The sequence below is a fragment of the Hippopotamus amphibius genome, chromosome 13, assembly GCF_030028045.1.
Source record: "Hippopotamus amphibius kiboko isolate mHipAmp2 chromosome 13, mHipAmp2.hap2, whole genome shotgun sequence".
In the NCBI taxonomy this organism is placed as follows: Eukaryota; Metazoa; Chordata; class Mammalia; order Artiodactyla; family Hippopotamidae; genus Hippopotamus; species Hippopotamus amphibius.
Window position 1 is genome coordinate 45055616 of NC_080198.1, and position 13396 is coordinate 45069011.

General features: G+C 49.9%; 1 protein-coding gene across 3 annotated transcripts; it reads left to right on the forward strand.

The window, feature by feature from the left end:
• The first annotated feature begins 475 nt into the window (after nucleotides 1–475).
• Nucleotides 476–12941, forward strand: ACKR2 (atypical chemokine receptor 2). 3 transcript variants are annotated; one of them, XM_057706503.1, is made up of 2 exons: nucleotides 476–550; nucleotides 10569–12941. In XM_057706503.1, exon 2 carries the CDS (start codon nucleotides 10598–10600, stop codon nucleotides 11756–11758), a length of 1161 nt encoding a protein of 386 aa, XP_057562486.1. In that variant the 5' UTR covers nucleotides 476–550; nucleotides 10569–10597; the 3' UTR covers nucleotides 11759–12941. The 3 variants fall into 3 exon arrangements, with proteins under 3 accessions (XP_057562486.1, XP_057562485.1, XP_057562488.1); XM_057706502.1 differs by lacking the exon at nucleotides 476–550 and adding an exon at nucleotides 3882–3937; XM_057706505.1 differs by lacking the exon at nucleotides 476–550 and adding an exon at nucleotides 4679–4854.
• Nucleotides 12942–13396: the final 455 nt, after the last annotated feature.

The following is a 13396-nucleotide window of genomic DNA, read 5'->3' on the forward strand; positions in this document are numbered from 1 at the left end:
CTGTGGGTGCAGCTGACATAGCACTTTTTGGAGGGAGTTATGGTCAGAGAAAGAGAGCTGGGGACAGTTGGGGGGTAGGATCCTGCTGGAGAGGTATCCAGGACCAATGGAGCTGGAGGCTGGGAAGGCCACCTAGATACAGGACAGGGTAAGTGAGAACCTGGAAATCTGGACTGAGGCAGTTTGTGCGCTTGGTCCAGCAGTGGGGAAATCATTCCAGAGAAGTGTGGTTGGGGACACATGTTTTCCAAAGCAATTAGACTATCTCTGGGGGAGATGCGCTTTCACGGGGGCGGTTATTTGAGCTTGACTCACTTTTAGTGAGGGAAACAGCTTGTGGCTGTGCCTCCGAGGTGGGGCTTGGGCAGGCGCAAAGGGGTACTTTGTTCCAGCCCAAAGCAGGATATGTCCAGGAAGCTGTCCAGGGAGGGGAAGAGCTTATGAGGAAGAATCACTCCCTCTGCACTTCCCTGAGGAAGAAGGACCCAGGCGCTGCTGCTTTCCTCCTGGGTGTGAGGTGGACATCCCTAGGCAAGTGGGTCTGGCTCTGGTAGGTTTTGACCCCTTTCGGAATGGGGTGGGATCTACGCAGGGGCCACAGATCTAGTGGCCGGGAGAGTGGGGACAAGCATGGGGAGAGGCAGGTGCTAAGCGGGGTGAGTGTGGCGCTCTGCCTCTAGGGCAGCTGTTGGAGCAGTTGCCCCAGCAGCTGGGGAGTAAGGTGGTCTACGGGCCCCTTGCCGCCTTGACTTTGGCTCTGAGGATCTGCTTTGTGGATTCTGGAAATCCCTTAGAGTTGGCACCAGACATGGCTGGGTGACCTCAGGCATTCCCTTTCTTCTCTGGGCTGTACTGTGATGGGGACAGATGAGGTGGCCTTTAAGGGCCCCCCTCCCAGGGCTGAGGTTTCCAGCACATATCCACACTCTCTCCTTATACCCCCCATCCTCTCTTTTTACCCCCAACTCCGGCCAAGTTCTCAGCCCCTCCACCTGCCCCAAACAGTCCCAGGATCCTAGCTTGAGCCAGGAGTCATTTTAGGGCCTGGAGGGGAACCAATAGTTATGTGGTAGGCACTTACTTAATTATTATAAAAACGCCACCAGAAAGCATTTTATAGGTGAGAAAACTAAGGCACAGAGAGGTTAAATAATTTGCCCAGGGTTACTCAGCTGTTAAGAACTGGACCAATCTATAGTCCATGCTGCGGTGCGCTGAGTGTAAAATGTGGAGTGGGGGTGGTGGCAGTGGAGTGGAGTGAAATACCATTTCGACCCTAGCATACTGCTGAAATGCAAGCGTGAGGAGCCCAAGTGGAGAAATTTCAGGCAACAATAAGAGGTCAAAAAAAAAAAAAAAAGGCAAAAATGATTCAGGAAAGATGTGAAAATCTTCAGCAGGAGCTCTTTGAAGAGTAGGGCTCTAAAATTGCTTAGTTTTTATTAATTGAAACAAACTTTGGGAGGAGGGGTAGCTTTTGTGATTTCATCAACGTCACAAACATCTCCGTTTCCAGATAAGAGCCAGGAAACATTGAGTAATGTAGGGTCCCAGGGAGCGTGGGGAGTGGGTGGGCCTCACGGATCCCAGGGAGCAGGAGGTGGCATGTCTATCAGGAGACTGCAAGGGGCCCTCTGCCCTGTGGGGACCGGACAAGGCCACTCTCTTCCACACCAGAGAAGGTTCGTGCAGGAGATGGGGGGGCTCTGGGCATGAAAAAAACAAGATACATCAGTATGTTCCCGAGGGTTGTTTTGGAGGGGGGTAGAATTATGGGGAGAATTTTAGCCTCTTTTGTATTTTTTTTCTTGTATTTTCACATTTTACATTGAGCATATATTACTTTTGTGATCAGGAAAAATACATATTAAAAAAATAAAGAAGGAGAATGTGTGCCGTGGTCCAGAACTCAGTGATCAGGGCTCTAGGGTCAGCTCTGCCTGGCTTGTGGCTTCCTGTGAAACCAGGCAAGGGACACCTGCTCCCCTCCTCACAGGGGACCAGGAGGACTTGCAAGGACCAGGGTATAAAAGAGCCTCATGTAAATGTGAGGACTGGTTTGTATTGTTTTCATTGTGTTTTATACATCACAATGAGTCCAAATGCGATGTTTCCCAAGGGGGACCGTGGGAAGCAGCTGTTGGTCCTATGAGTCTGAGAGGGCTCACAGCAGCTCGCAGTGTGTGGTTCAAGGCTCCAGATCTAGAGCTGACTGCTGAGTCTTGATTTCTGATCCTGCAGTACACTTGCTGTGTGTCCTTGGGCACGTTACTCCCCCTCTCTGAACATCAGTTCCTCATTTGTAAAATGGGAATAACAATAGTGCTTGTCTCAAAATGTTGTTGTGAGAGCAGTATCTTAACACATATAAAGCTTGGTAATGAGTTGGGGTGGGAAGGGACCACAACTCATTTGTTACTTTCTTTTTTTCCTTTTTTTTTTTTCCTAGTATTCTTAATATATTTTATTGAAGATAGCAAGAAAATATTAAAGATTGTCTTATCTGCGATCCTTCTAAATAAGCTTGTGTTTTTTTTATTTTTTGGGGGGGTACACCAGGTTCAATCTTTTTCCTTTTTTTTTTAGAAAGTAGCTGGTTTTTATTTTTTAAATAAATTTATTTATTTATTGGCTGCGTTGGGTCTTCATTGCTGCACACAGGCTTTCTCTAGTTGTGGCAGGTAGGGGCTACTCTTTGTTGCCATGTGTGGACTTCTTATTGCGGTGGCTTCTCTTGTTGCGGAGCACGGGCTCTAGGCATGCTAGCTTCAGTAGTTGTGGCATGCGGGCTCAATAGTTGTGGCTCTCAGGCTCTAGAGCACAGGCTCAGTAGTTGTGGTGCAGACTTAGTTGGTCCATGGCACGTGGGATCTTCCTAGATCAGGGCTCAAACCTGTGTCCCCTGCAATGGCAGGTGGATTCTCAGCCACTGCGCCACCAGGGAAGTGCCACTTGTTACTTTCTTTGAGAGGCAATATAATTTAGTGTTTGAGAGCATGGACTCTAGGGAATTCTCTGGCAGTCCAGTGGTTAAGACTCCGTGCTTTCACTGCTGAGGGCATGGGTTCAATTCCTGGTTGGGTAACTAAGCCACGCTGCATGGCCCAAAAAAAAAGGCATAGACTCTGGGTTCTAGTTCCTGGTCTACTACTCACTTGCTCTTGGACCAGTTCCCTAATCTCTTGTGCCTCAGTGTTCTCTGCTGTAAAACAGGACCGATGATAGTGTTTAATTTCTATAAGGTAAATATGAGGATTAAATAAATTAATATATGTGAAGCTCTTTGTCCTTCCACCCAGCACACTGTCAGGGCTCCATGGTGTTAGCTGTTATAAGAACTGTACCACATTTAATGCTACGAAATCCTTTGCTGTAAGTACTATTTATTTATGATGAGAAAACAGCCTCGTGTGATTCAAGGGCTCAGGAGGGAAGCCCAGACTTTGTCTTGGGGCTGCATGAAAGTTTAAGCCCAAGGGCATCCCAAACTGAGCAGTGGAACAGAGACCCACCTCTGTCCCCTGAGTTGGTTATTCCTGAATTCTCTCCCTGCATGCCATTCCGGTGGCCCTGGACCTCTTTCCTCAGGTCTTTGTGTGGCTCCCAGTTCCTTTTCCTGTTTTCCATTCACATACCAGCAACCTCACAACTAGCCTTCCATTCAAGCATCCTGAGTGATGGTAGCCTGGTCTCCTTGTCACTCTTCATCTCTAGTCCCCAACCTCCACCCCTCTCTTTTAATGACTCTGGGCTTGGGTTCAAATCCCAGCTCTCCTACTTACTAGCTGTGTGGCCTTGGGCATGTTCCCTAGCCTGTCTATGACTCAGTTTCCTCACAGGTAAGATAGAGAGAATAATAGTATCCGCCTTATGGTGTTATCGCAAGGATGAAATGAATCAGTGCAAGTAAAGTTCTGAGAACAGAGCCTGGCCCATAGTAAGTGCTATGTTAAGTGGTCGGTGGTGGTGGTGGTGGTATTATATATAGAGTAGAGTTTAATATCTGGTGTTTTCCCAAACCCAGGAGAAAGAAAATAGATCCCAATGTTGTTACCAGTCCCCCCACCTGTGCCCCAACACCAGAGCACTTTCTGAAGCCTGACACTGGGGCGGAGTGTGAGTCACTTCACAACTCCTGTCTCAGCTTTTCCAGTGGTTAAGACTCTGCTTTCACTGATGAGGGCACGGGTTCAATCCCTAGTTGGGTAACTAAGCCATGCTGCATGGCCAAAAAAAAGGGCATAGACTCTGGGCTCTAGTTCCTGGTCTACTACTGGGTCAGAATGCTGGAGTTGTAGGCAGAGAGGGGAGCCCATCACTAGCTGAGCCAGGATGGAGTCCAGGCCTTGGAACTCTATCTCCACCCCAGTCCTCTCCCCAGGCCTCTGGAAGCAGTCAGGGGAGCCTTCTGAGGGAGGCAGCAGTGGGTGGCCACAGGGAGGCTTGCGCCAGCTGGAAGCACCCTTGAACTTGGCTCAGGTGGAAACAGTGGGGGCTCTGAGCTGGTCACACTCCATGGTCACAGGCTCCCAAGGCTGCTGGGGCAGAGCTTGCCCAGGCTGAGGAAATAACCCATGGAAGGAGGGTCTTGGCTCAGCTGTGTGCAGGGCACCAGTGGGGGAGGGAGAACACCAGCCCAGGGCAAAAGGAGGGAAAAAAAAAGAGAAGAAGGGAGGGAGAGGGGTGATTGTGCTGATTAATTCTCTGGTCATTTGTTGAATGCCTCTCGGATGCCAGCCCTGTGCCGGGGAGTTCCAACCCCTGGGAATTCCCAGCCTAGCAGAGGAGGGAAGTGATCCTCAAAAGGTGACTCTGCTCCTGAGAGGTGGATTTGAGGCTGAGGGGCGACCTTCTGTGAGTTCTTGGGGGGCTGGGGTGGGGGTTTCACCAGGCCAGCAGCCTGGGCAGCTCCTGGGAGGGGAGGATTGAGGTTGCATTTTATTTTATTTTTCTGTTGTTCTTTTTTATTTATTTATTTGAGGTTGTATTTTAAAGGATATAATTTCCAAATCCTTTTCCAAGGAAGCCAGCAAAATTATCATCCTCTGGAAGTGATCTCAAATATTATTCTTTGTTTTATATTATGAAAGCTGGTGTGGCCTCTTGGGGTCACGTTTGATCTTGTTTGTTTGTTCACTGGTCTCAGCTGCAGTGTGGGCAGTGCACTCAGCGTGGAGGTGCTGTGGTCACCTGGGATGGGACCTACACGTGCCCCTTTCCTCAACAGCTCTCGGCTGGGGAGAAGGGCAGCTGTGGGGTTGATGTGAAAGGTGGAAAAGGGAAGGTGGTGTGTGACACAGATAAGGAGACCACAAGACGGGCAGGTTTGGTCAAGTTCCATGGGGTCCTGATCAGAGGTGGGCTGGTAGAGGTTTAACAATGGACTCTCAGCTGTGGTGGGCAAGGGAAGGGAAGCTCCAATTTGTAGCATGTGCCGTGGTGTAAATATTCCCACCAAGGCCGATTTCAAGCTACTGCCTTATCACTGAATGTGGAAATGGTTAATTCCATGATCGGTTGTTGAATGCCTCCCAGACGTTGCATTACTGGCTCTTGCCAGCCGGTATAATCCAACCTCAGCATGTGGTTGGCTTTGTCTTCTTTGCCACCCATTGATGAGGCCAGAAGTCCCACTATCAGAGGCTCATCCTTCAAATTCAGGTTTGGTTCACGTTGAAAAGGAGAGCTGGGGGGAAAAGGGTCACCAGTTCTGTTACCAAGTCCAAGCTTGTACCGCTCCCCAACACAACAGGGGGTGAGGTGTTGGGCAAGGAATAGTGACTTTTTTTTTTTTTTTTAAGAAATAGAGACTTTATTTGGAAAGCCAGCGGACTGAGAAGATGGTGGACTCGTGTCCCTAAGAACCATCTTACATAAGTTCTTAGAATTCAGGCTTCTTTTATACTAAAAAGGGAGGGGGTGTGGCTGGTTGTCACAGACCCCTTGGTGCCAACCAGACCTTGGTGGGATATAATAACCCTTTGTTCCTACAGCTGTCCACATGGGACTGGTCAGATGTTCCTGTAAACCTTCAGCAAGACAAATGTAATTTTCTGTTCTGCACATTTTTATCTCTGTATGAATGAAAAGTGTTATGCCTTTAACGGTCAAGCCTGGGAGGCAGAGCCTTGAGAAAGGGCTGTTGTGTATATTTCAGGCTGTAAGCAACATGCTTTTACTGTTTGACGAGACAAAGGTGCAGAGCCTGCATGGAGTCAGGTTTGTTCTTCTCTGCTACAGTTCTATCTTGTATTGTTAGGGCCATCCAATCCTGGGCCCATCATTTGCTGATCTTAATCTGTGGGCAGTTGGGCTTCATCTCTCCAAGCCTCAGCTTCCTCATCTGCAAAATGGGGATCATATGGTATGGCTTATGAGAACTATGGTGAAGATTGAATGAGAAGGAGCTCAACTAGCATGGCCGCCTTCCTGTCTAGATGGACGTAGCAGTATCCTCTCTTACTGCCTCAACGTTGACTTCTCTGAGAGGCCTGGGGAGCGGAGCCTGGGTGCTCAGGAGAAGATGTTGCTCTGCAGGCAGATTCTTGCTGAGCTGCAGCTGGAGCCGCCCAGGCCAGCAGCCTCGGGATGATGTGACTGCCCCGGAGACAGGCGGCAGTTCGCCCCTGTGCGCTTGGCTTCATTGCAGGGAAGTTCAGCTGACCTTGTCCTTGCTGTCCCTCCTCCATTAAGCCTCCTCTCTATCTCGTTCTCTGGATTCCCCAAGGGTTCTACTCCAGAGCTTCATCCGGGGTTGCTTTACTATCTGCACCCCAAATAACTGACACCCCAATTCATTCCTCTCAAGGTGTTTCTGGGTAAGCCAAATAAATGAATTCAGATAATAAGGAAAAGTGAAAACACACACAAAAAAGGGAAAACAGAACAGGGCTAGAGGGACAGTTAGGGGTGGGGTAGCAGAGACCTGAAGGGCTGTCAGGAACATGGAGTTCGTGGCTCAGTGCAGACGCTGACAACTCACTGTATGCTTTGCACAAGCAGTTCCCTTTCTTTGAGTCTCTGTTTCCCCATCTGTAAGTTGGAGGATGTGGACACCATGCACTCTCACCCCCCTCAGTGTGCGACGCAGAGGGCACAGGAAGTGACCCTATTGCCACTGGTCAGATTACCACAAATTCAGTGGCTTAAAACAACACAGTTCTAGAAATCAAAAGTCTAAAATGGATCAGTAGGGCTGCATTCCTTCTGAAGGCTCAGAGGAGGATTTGTTCCCTGCCTCTTCTAGCCTTTAGAGGCTGCCCGCATCCATTGTCTTGTAACTACATCCCTCTGACCTCTGTTTCCATCATCAGTTTCCTTCTCTGACTCAGACACTCCTGCCTCCCTTACAAAGGACCCTTATGCTTACAGGGGCCCAACCTGGATAACCCAGGGTACACTCTCTAGCTCAGGATCCCTGGTTACTTCTGTCAAGTCCCCTTTGACATATAAGGTAACATATCCACAGGTTTCACGGATTAGGATGTGGATATCTTGGGAGGCTACTCTGTTGACCATAGCGGGCTATGTTTCCCAAGGAGGCTCCATAAAACCTTGGAGCCATTCATGGTGGAATCTGCAGAGGCTAGACCAGCCAATGAGGGTGAAACCTGGGCAGCCAAGGCCTCCTGAGCTCAAATCACGCCTCTCTCAGGTGGCCTCTTTTGATAACTGCTAGACAGGGCAGAACAGAGGCCGAGAATGAGATGGGACAGCGACAAGGCACTGCTTTTGAGTCTGAAGACCTGGGGTCCAGATGCAGCTCAGCCAGTGGCTTCCTGCATGATTGTGGCGAAGTTGCTTTGCTCCCGGATTAAGTGGGCCTGATGGTTCCTTCCTGGTTTGCCTTATAGGACTACCACAGTTGATGTGAAGGTGCCTGGCCAATTGTCATGTGCGTATAGGGATGCTGGTTGCTGTTGCCATCGTTGTTGGTATTATTGATGAAAGTGATGGGAGGGGCTGGTGGCCCCAGAGGTCAAGAGCATGTGGAAAGATTCCCAGGGTGAAAGATCAGGAGGCCAGAGGCCCTGAGGGGGAAAAGAATTGAGTGTTCCAGGTGAAGGGAGCCTTGTAAAGGACACCTGGTCCAGCCTGGGACCTGCTGACCCTGACCTCTGGCTTTGATCAAAGCAATCATCAGACTTGGTTGTTTGTTAAAGCCAAAGCCAGGGACTTTCAGAAGCCAGGTCAGGATCAAGGTCAGTGCTGACAGATTAGAAAAGCTGGTATTTAATTAGTGGTAACTTTTGACTAATAAGCCCTAATCAGGTCCAAGTACAGAAGGACACTCCCTCCTCCCAACCCCAGCAGCTCACAGACTCCCAAACCAGCCATGTGCTGGCGGGGTGGGGTGTCCTTACTGCTGCCCCAGAAAGACAGGGGCTCAGGGACAGGAGACCCCATATGCACAGGAGGGGAGTGGAAGACCAAGAAAGGAAGGCATAGGGCCAAGTTCTTGAGGCCAGTCGGGAACAGAGCCTAGCCCTAGTTAAAGACGCCCAAGCTAAGGTCTCGGGGTGGGGACAGGGCGTCTGTGTTTCCCCAACATCTGGCCCAGATGTCAGTTGACATGAGCCCAAGGGTGGGGCAGAGGCCTAAGGAGGAGGAGGACTCCAGGGCTCTCCTGGGAGGGGTTCTGCCTTAGCAGAATTTCATATTTCCATCACAGGGTCATGGTGTCATGGATACTAGAAGGGTCAGCTGAGGACCCAAGTCAACATTTCTTTCAAAATTCTAGCTGGAAAAAAAAAAAAGCAGATGAAACTTCTACCAGGAAGGACTGGGGAAACTGTTCACAATACATATGTAAAAAGCTAAAATCCTTACTATATAAATCCTCTTAAAAAATGAGAACTCCACCCATTAAAACAATAAATCACACACAGAAGAAATACAGACTGGCACTGAACGTATTAAAAAATTCCACTTCATTTAAATCAAAGAATAAACAATAAAATGCAGGGTACCAGGTGGAGTTGATTTGTGCTCCTAGGTTCGCGGCCCGTTATCACCTCCAGCCTGCAGGTCTTACTCTGGTGGCTGTGGGTGATTGCCTGCTGGGGCCACGGATTCTTTTTTATCTCCTTCCTCTCTCCTCCCCACACCCTCTTCCCCACTGGTGAACAATCTAATGTCTTGAACGTGAAGTCTCTCTCCTTTTAGAACACAGAAGAGAACTGAGCATAATCCTTGGTTCATGACAGTCTTTTTCACGGGTTCATGTGAGGCTCTCTTTTAACAATTATGTTTGATAATACAGTTAAAACCTAGGAAACTGCTGCTTGGAGGGAACTTGGCCACGGACAGTGACCTGCCCCTTCCCTTGCCTCTGGCTTCTCCTGCCATCTTGAGTCCTCTGCCTGTCTTTCCTGTCTTTCATCTCTTTGAACTCCTTCACAGCATATATTTATATACTTCATGAGGTTGTTGTTGTTGTTAAAGATGTATATATGTACATATATGTTTCATTTGTCTTAATTTTTATTAAAAGAGTATCATGTATATATCTTTATCATGTATATATTTTTATGGGACCTGGAGATAGCAGTAAGGAGGTAGAGATGCACAGGGTGGTGATGAGGGGTGTGAAGAAGGGGGCTGTGATGTCTCCCACATTTCAGTCTTAGGTGACCGAGTAGCTGGTGGTGCTATTCAGTTAGACAGACACCGGAGGGGAGAAGAGGCTGGTTTGGAAGATGATGAACTCGGCTCTGGACGAAGCAATAACTTAAGCGAGTGTATATTGAGTGCCTCCTATGTTCTGGGCATTCTTCATAGAGCTTGAAATGTTCTGCCTGAATTATCACCTTTAAGCCTCACAAGAACCCCACGAAGTAGGCACTATTATTAGTATCATTTTAAAGGTGGGGAAACTGAGGGATTAGTAGGTTTCGTAGGTTCTAAGTCTATCAGCTTGATGGTTCACACCTTTCTGTTGCAAACCTAGAAATAGTGGACAAAATATTCTTAAAATGTTAAATATTTATAACTGAACATATTGACTTAAAACTAAATATTTATAAATAAAATATTTTTAAAATAACGAAATCAAGGGAAATCCTCAAGTGAGAGAAGTAAAGAGAGCTCAGAGCCGGAGTGGACACATTTGGTGACTATAGAAAAAGCAAGCCCAATTGAAGAGAAGCTCTCATTAAAAAAAAAAAAAAAAATTATAAGCCACACAAAGAAGAATAATTTTAAGCCACACATGAGGAAGAGCATGTACACAATATATAGGTGAATTGGTATCCCTAAATAATAAAGAGAAACGTGAAAGACATTATCCGTCTTTATAAACGATGAGGGAGAAAATAAGAGAAACCCTCATGAAAGAAGTAAACACTGTGAGGAAACCGGAGGTTAAGTCACCTACCCGAGGCGACATGACTATTTAGCGGTGGCCTCGGGCTCCCCACGCGTGCGCTCATACTTGCTAGCCTGCAGGCACTGGTGTAGATGTGAAGAGTCTGTTGGACACCCCGGAGCAGTGACTAAAGTGGGTTTGGAGAGGGGGCGGGAATGCCTGGATGCGTCTCCTGTCACTCACACTGCTGTCTGGCCCTCAGAGCTCCAGGACCGGGCGCGCCCTCCCGACATGGCTGCCACCGCCTCCCCGCTGCCGCCCACCACCAAGGTGGCCAGTGCTGAGAACAGCAGCTCCTTCTATGACTATGAGTACTACCTGGACGACGTGGTCTTCATGCTCTGCAGGAAGGACGAGGTGCTGTCGTTTGGCAGAGTCTTTCTGCCGCTCTTCTACAGCCTGATCTTTGTGCTGGGCCTGGGCGGGAACCTCCTTCTCCTAGTGGTCTTGCTCCGGTATGTGCCTCGGAGGCGGATGACTGAGATCTACCTGCTGAACCTGGCCATCTCCAACCTCCTGTTTGTGGTGACGCTGCCCTTCTGGGGCATCTCTGTGGCCTGGCACTGGGTCTTTGGAAATTTCTTATGCAAGACAGTGAGCACCCTCTACACCATTAACTTCTACAGTGGCATCTTCTTCATCAGCTGCATGAGCCTGGACAAGTACCTGGAGATTGTCTGCGCTCGGCCCTACCACCGGCTGAGGACTCGGGCCAAGAGCCTGCTCCTTGCGGGCATCGTGTGGGCTGTGGCCCTGGCTGTCTCCATCCCTGACATGGTCTTTGTGAGGATGCATGAAAAACCCCCAGGCATGTGGGACTGCTATGCGGATTTTGGGGGGCATGGGACCATCTGGAAGCTCTTCCTCCGCTTCCAGCAGAACCTCTTGGGGTTTCTTCTCCCCCTCCTCACCATGATTTTCTTCTACTCTCGCATTGGCTGCGTCCTGGTCAGGCTGAGGCCCCCAGGCCAGAGCCGGGCTCTGAGGATGGCCATAGCCCTGGTGGTGGCCTTCTTTGTGCTGTGGTTCCCGTACAACCTCACCTTGTTTCTGCACTCGCTGCTGGACCTGCAAGTCTTTGGGGACTGCAGGGTAAGCCAGCGCCTGGACTATGCTCTGCAGGTGACAGAGAGCATCGCCTTCCTCCACTGCTGCTTCAGCCCCGTGCTCTACGCCTTCTCCAGCCGCCGCTTCCGCCAGTGCCTCAAGGCTTTCCTGGCCACTGTGCTCAGGCGGCACCAGGCTCCTCACCTTGCCCAGAGCCTGCCGTCCAGCTGTTCTGAGAGTAGCGGGCTCACTGCCCAAGAAGATATAACCAGCATGAGTGACCTTGGGCAGAGGCAGGCTGAGGACTCCCCCAACAAGGGGGACGAGGGGGAAAATTCAGCCTGAGCGGCCACACCACAGCCCAGGAGAGCCAATGGGACCCAGCTCAGCTGCACATCCTCTAAAATCCTCTCTTCAAAGGTCTCAGCGACCATGTTGCTAAACCCTGCAGTCAGTTCTTGGTCCTCAGCCATCAGCAGCGTTCGCTTTCTCCTGTCTTCTCCCTCCTCTGTCTTCACTGCCATCTGGGACTCCATACTCGCTGGCCTGAATGGCTGCCGGTTTCCCAGCTGACCTCTGTGCTTCCTGTCCTCTTGCTCTCCTGTCATCTAATCTATACCAGCAGCCAGAGTAACCACAGCACCCTCAGCCATCACTCCCACCCCCGTAGTGTAGCCCGAGGCCTGCTACCCACCAGGCTGTCCCCTTCCCCAGCTGGGGAACTCTTATTGTGAGATTGTTTAGTATCACAGCCTGATGGTGGATGCAGGGTCTGGCAGTCAGGAGGGGCAGGAGGAGCTCCACCCCTGGGAGTCTGCAGGTGGGAGGCTGAGTGAACACGTGTTCCTGGTGGTCCAGGAGCACATGCCTCCCTCTGCCTCCCATGCCCCCTCTCAGGAGCCTTCAGGGCTCCCTAGAGCCTGCACCATCAAGTCCAGAACGCTTGTCCAATTTTAAGGCTGGAACTTTCACAATTAGATTCCCATACAGCGTTTCACCCTTATACTCCTTCACCTCCCTTTTCATTTCCTGGATGCCATGCCCATTGCTCTTTCCTGCACACTCCCATCTCTGCTTTTGAGCTTGCTGGCTCCCTTATGGAACAGAGATCATTTTCTAGCCAGGTATCCCCTCCCCCTTGTCGTGTAACTGAACCCTACTTGCTCTGGGAAACCACCCCTGGGTCACTCTGCCCTGTGCTTCGGGTGGAGGTTGGGTAGAGCATGAGCCTTCGGCCAATTATGACCTTATGTTTCCCTGGCACAGTGTTTCATTTAGGGATGGGCACATGACTCAGGCAGAGCTTGTGAAATGCATCTAGACCGGAACATGCTAGAGGCATGAAACTGAAGTTGAGGGGATGTGAGGTCTGGAGCTGCTCCTTCATCAGCTCGAACCTCAGCAAGTGAGGTGACAGCAGTGAGTGAGCAGATCCTGGGGGCAGTGCTCAAGCCCTAGAATCAAGGCACTGCTGAAGCTAATCCCACGCCTTGACTTGACAGTGACACGAACTAATAAATTCCTTTCCAGTTTGGGTAATGGTGTTTTGTTACTTGCGACCTAAGGATATCTGACAGATATGCCCTGCCTGGGGTGCTTCACATCTCCCACGGTCAGCGGCCTCCCGGCCCACTGACACATCCATTGAAAAGCCTTTCCCCAGGGAGCCCCTGGCCCACAGTGCCATCTCTCTTTCCTGAGCTTCTAAAGCATCACTGCTTTCTCCCACCTCCCAGAGCCACCTGGCACAACCTGCAAAACCCAGCACAGAGCCTGGCAGACGGTAATGCTTAGAAGGAAACGTTTAGGTGGATGGAATGGACGCCAGGAGGACACATGGCTGGGTGAACATAATCTCAGGGGAACAGGGACTCTGCCTAGTGTAAAATCGGTATCCCCCGTGCTTTGGCCAATGCTGGGAATGTAGTAGGTGCTCACTAAGTTCTGTGGGGTTTTTTGTTGTTGAATGAATGGCTGGACGGA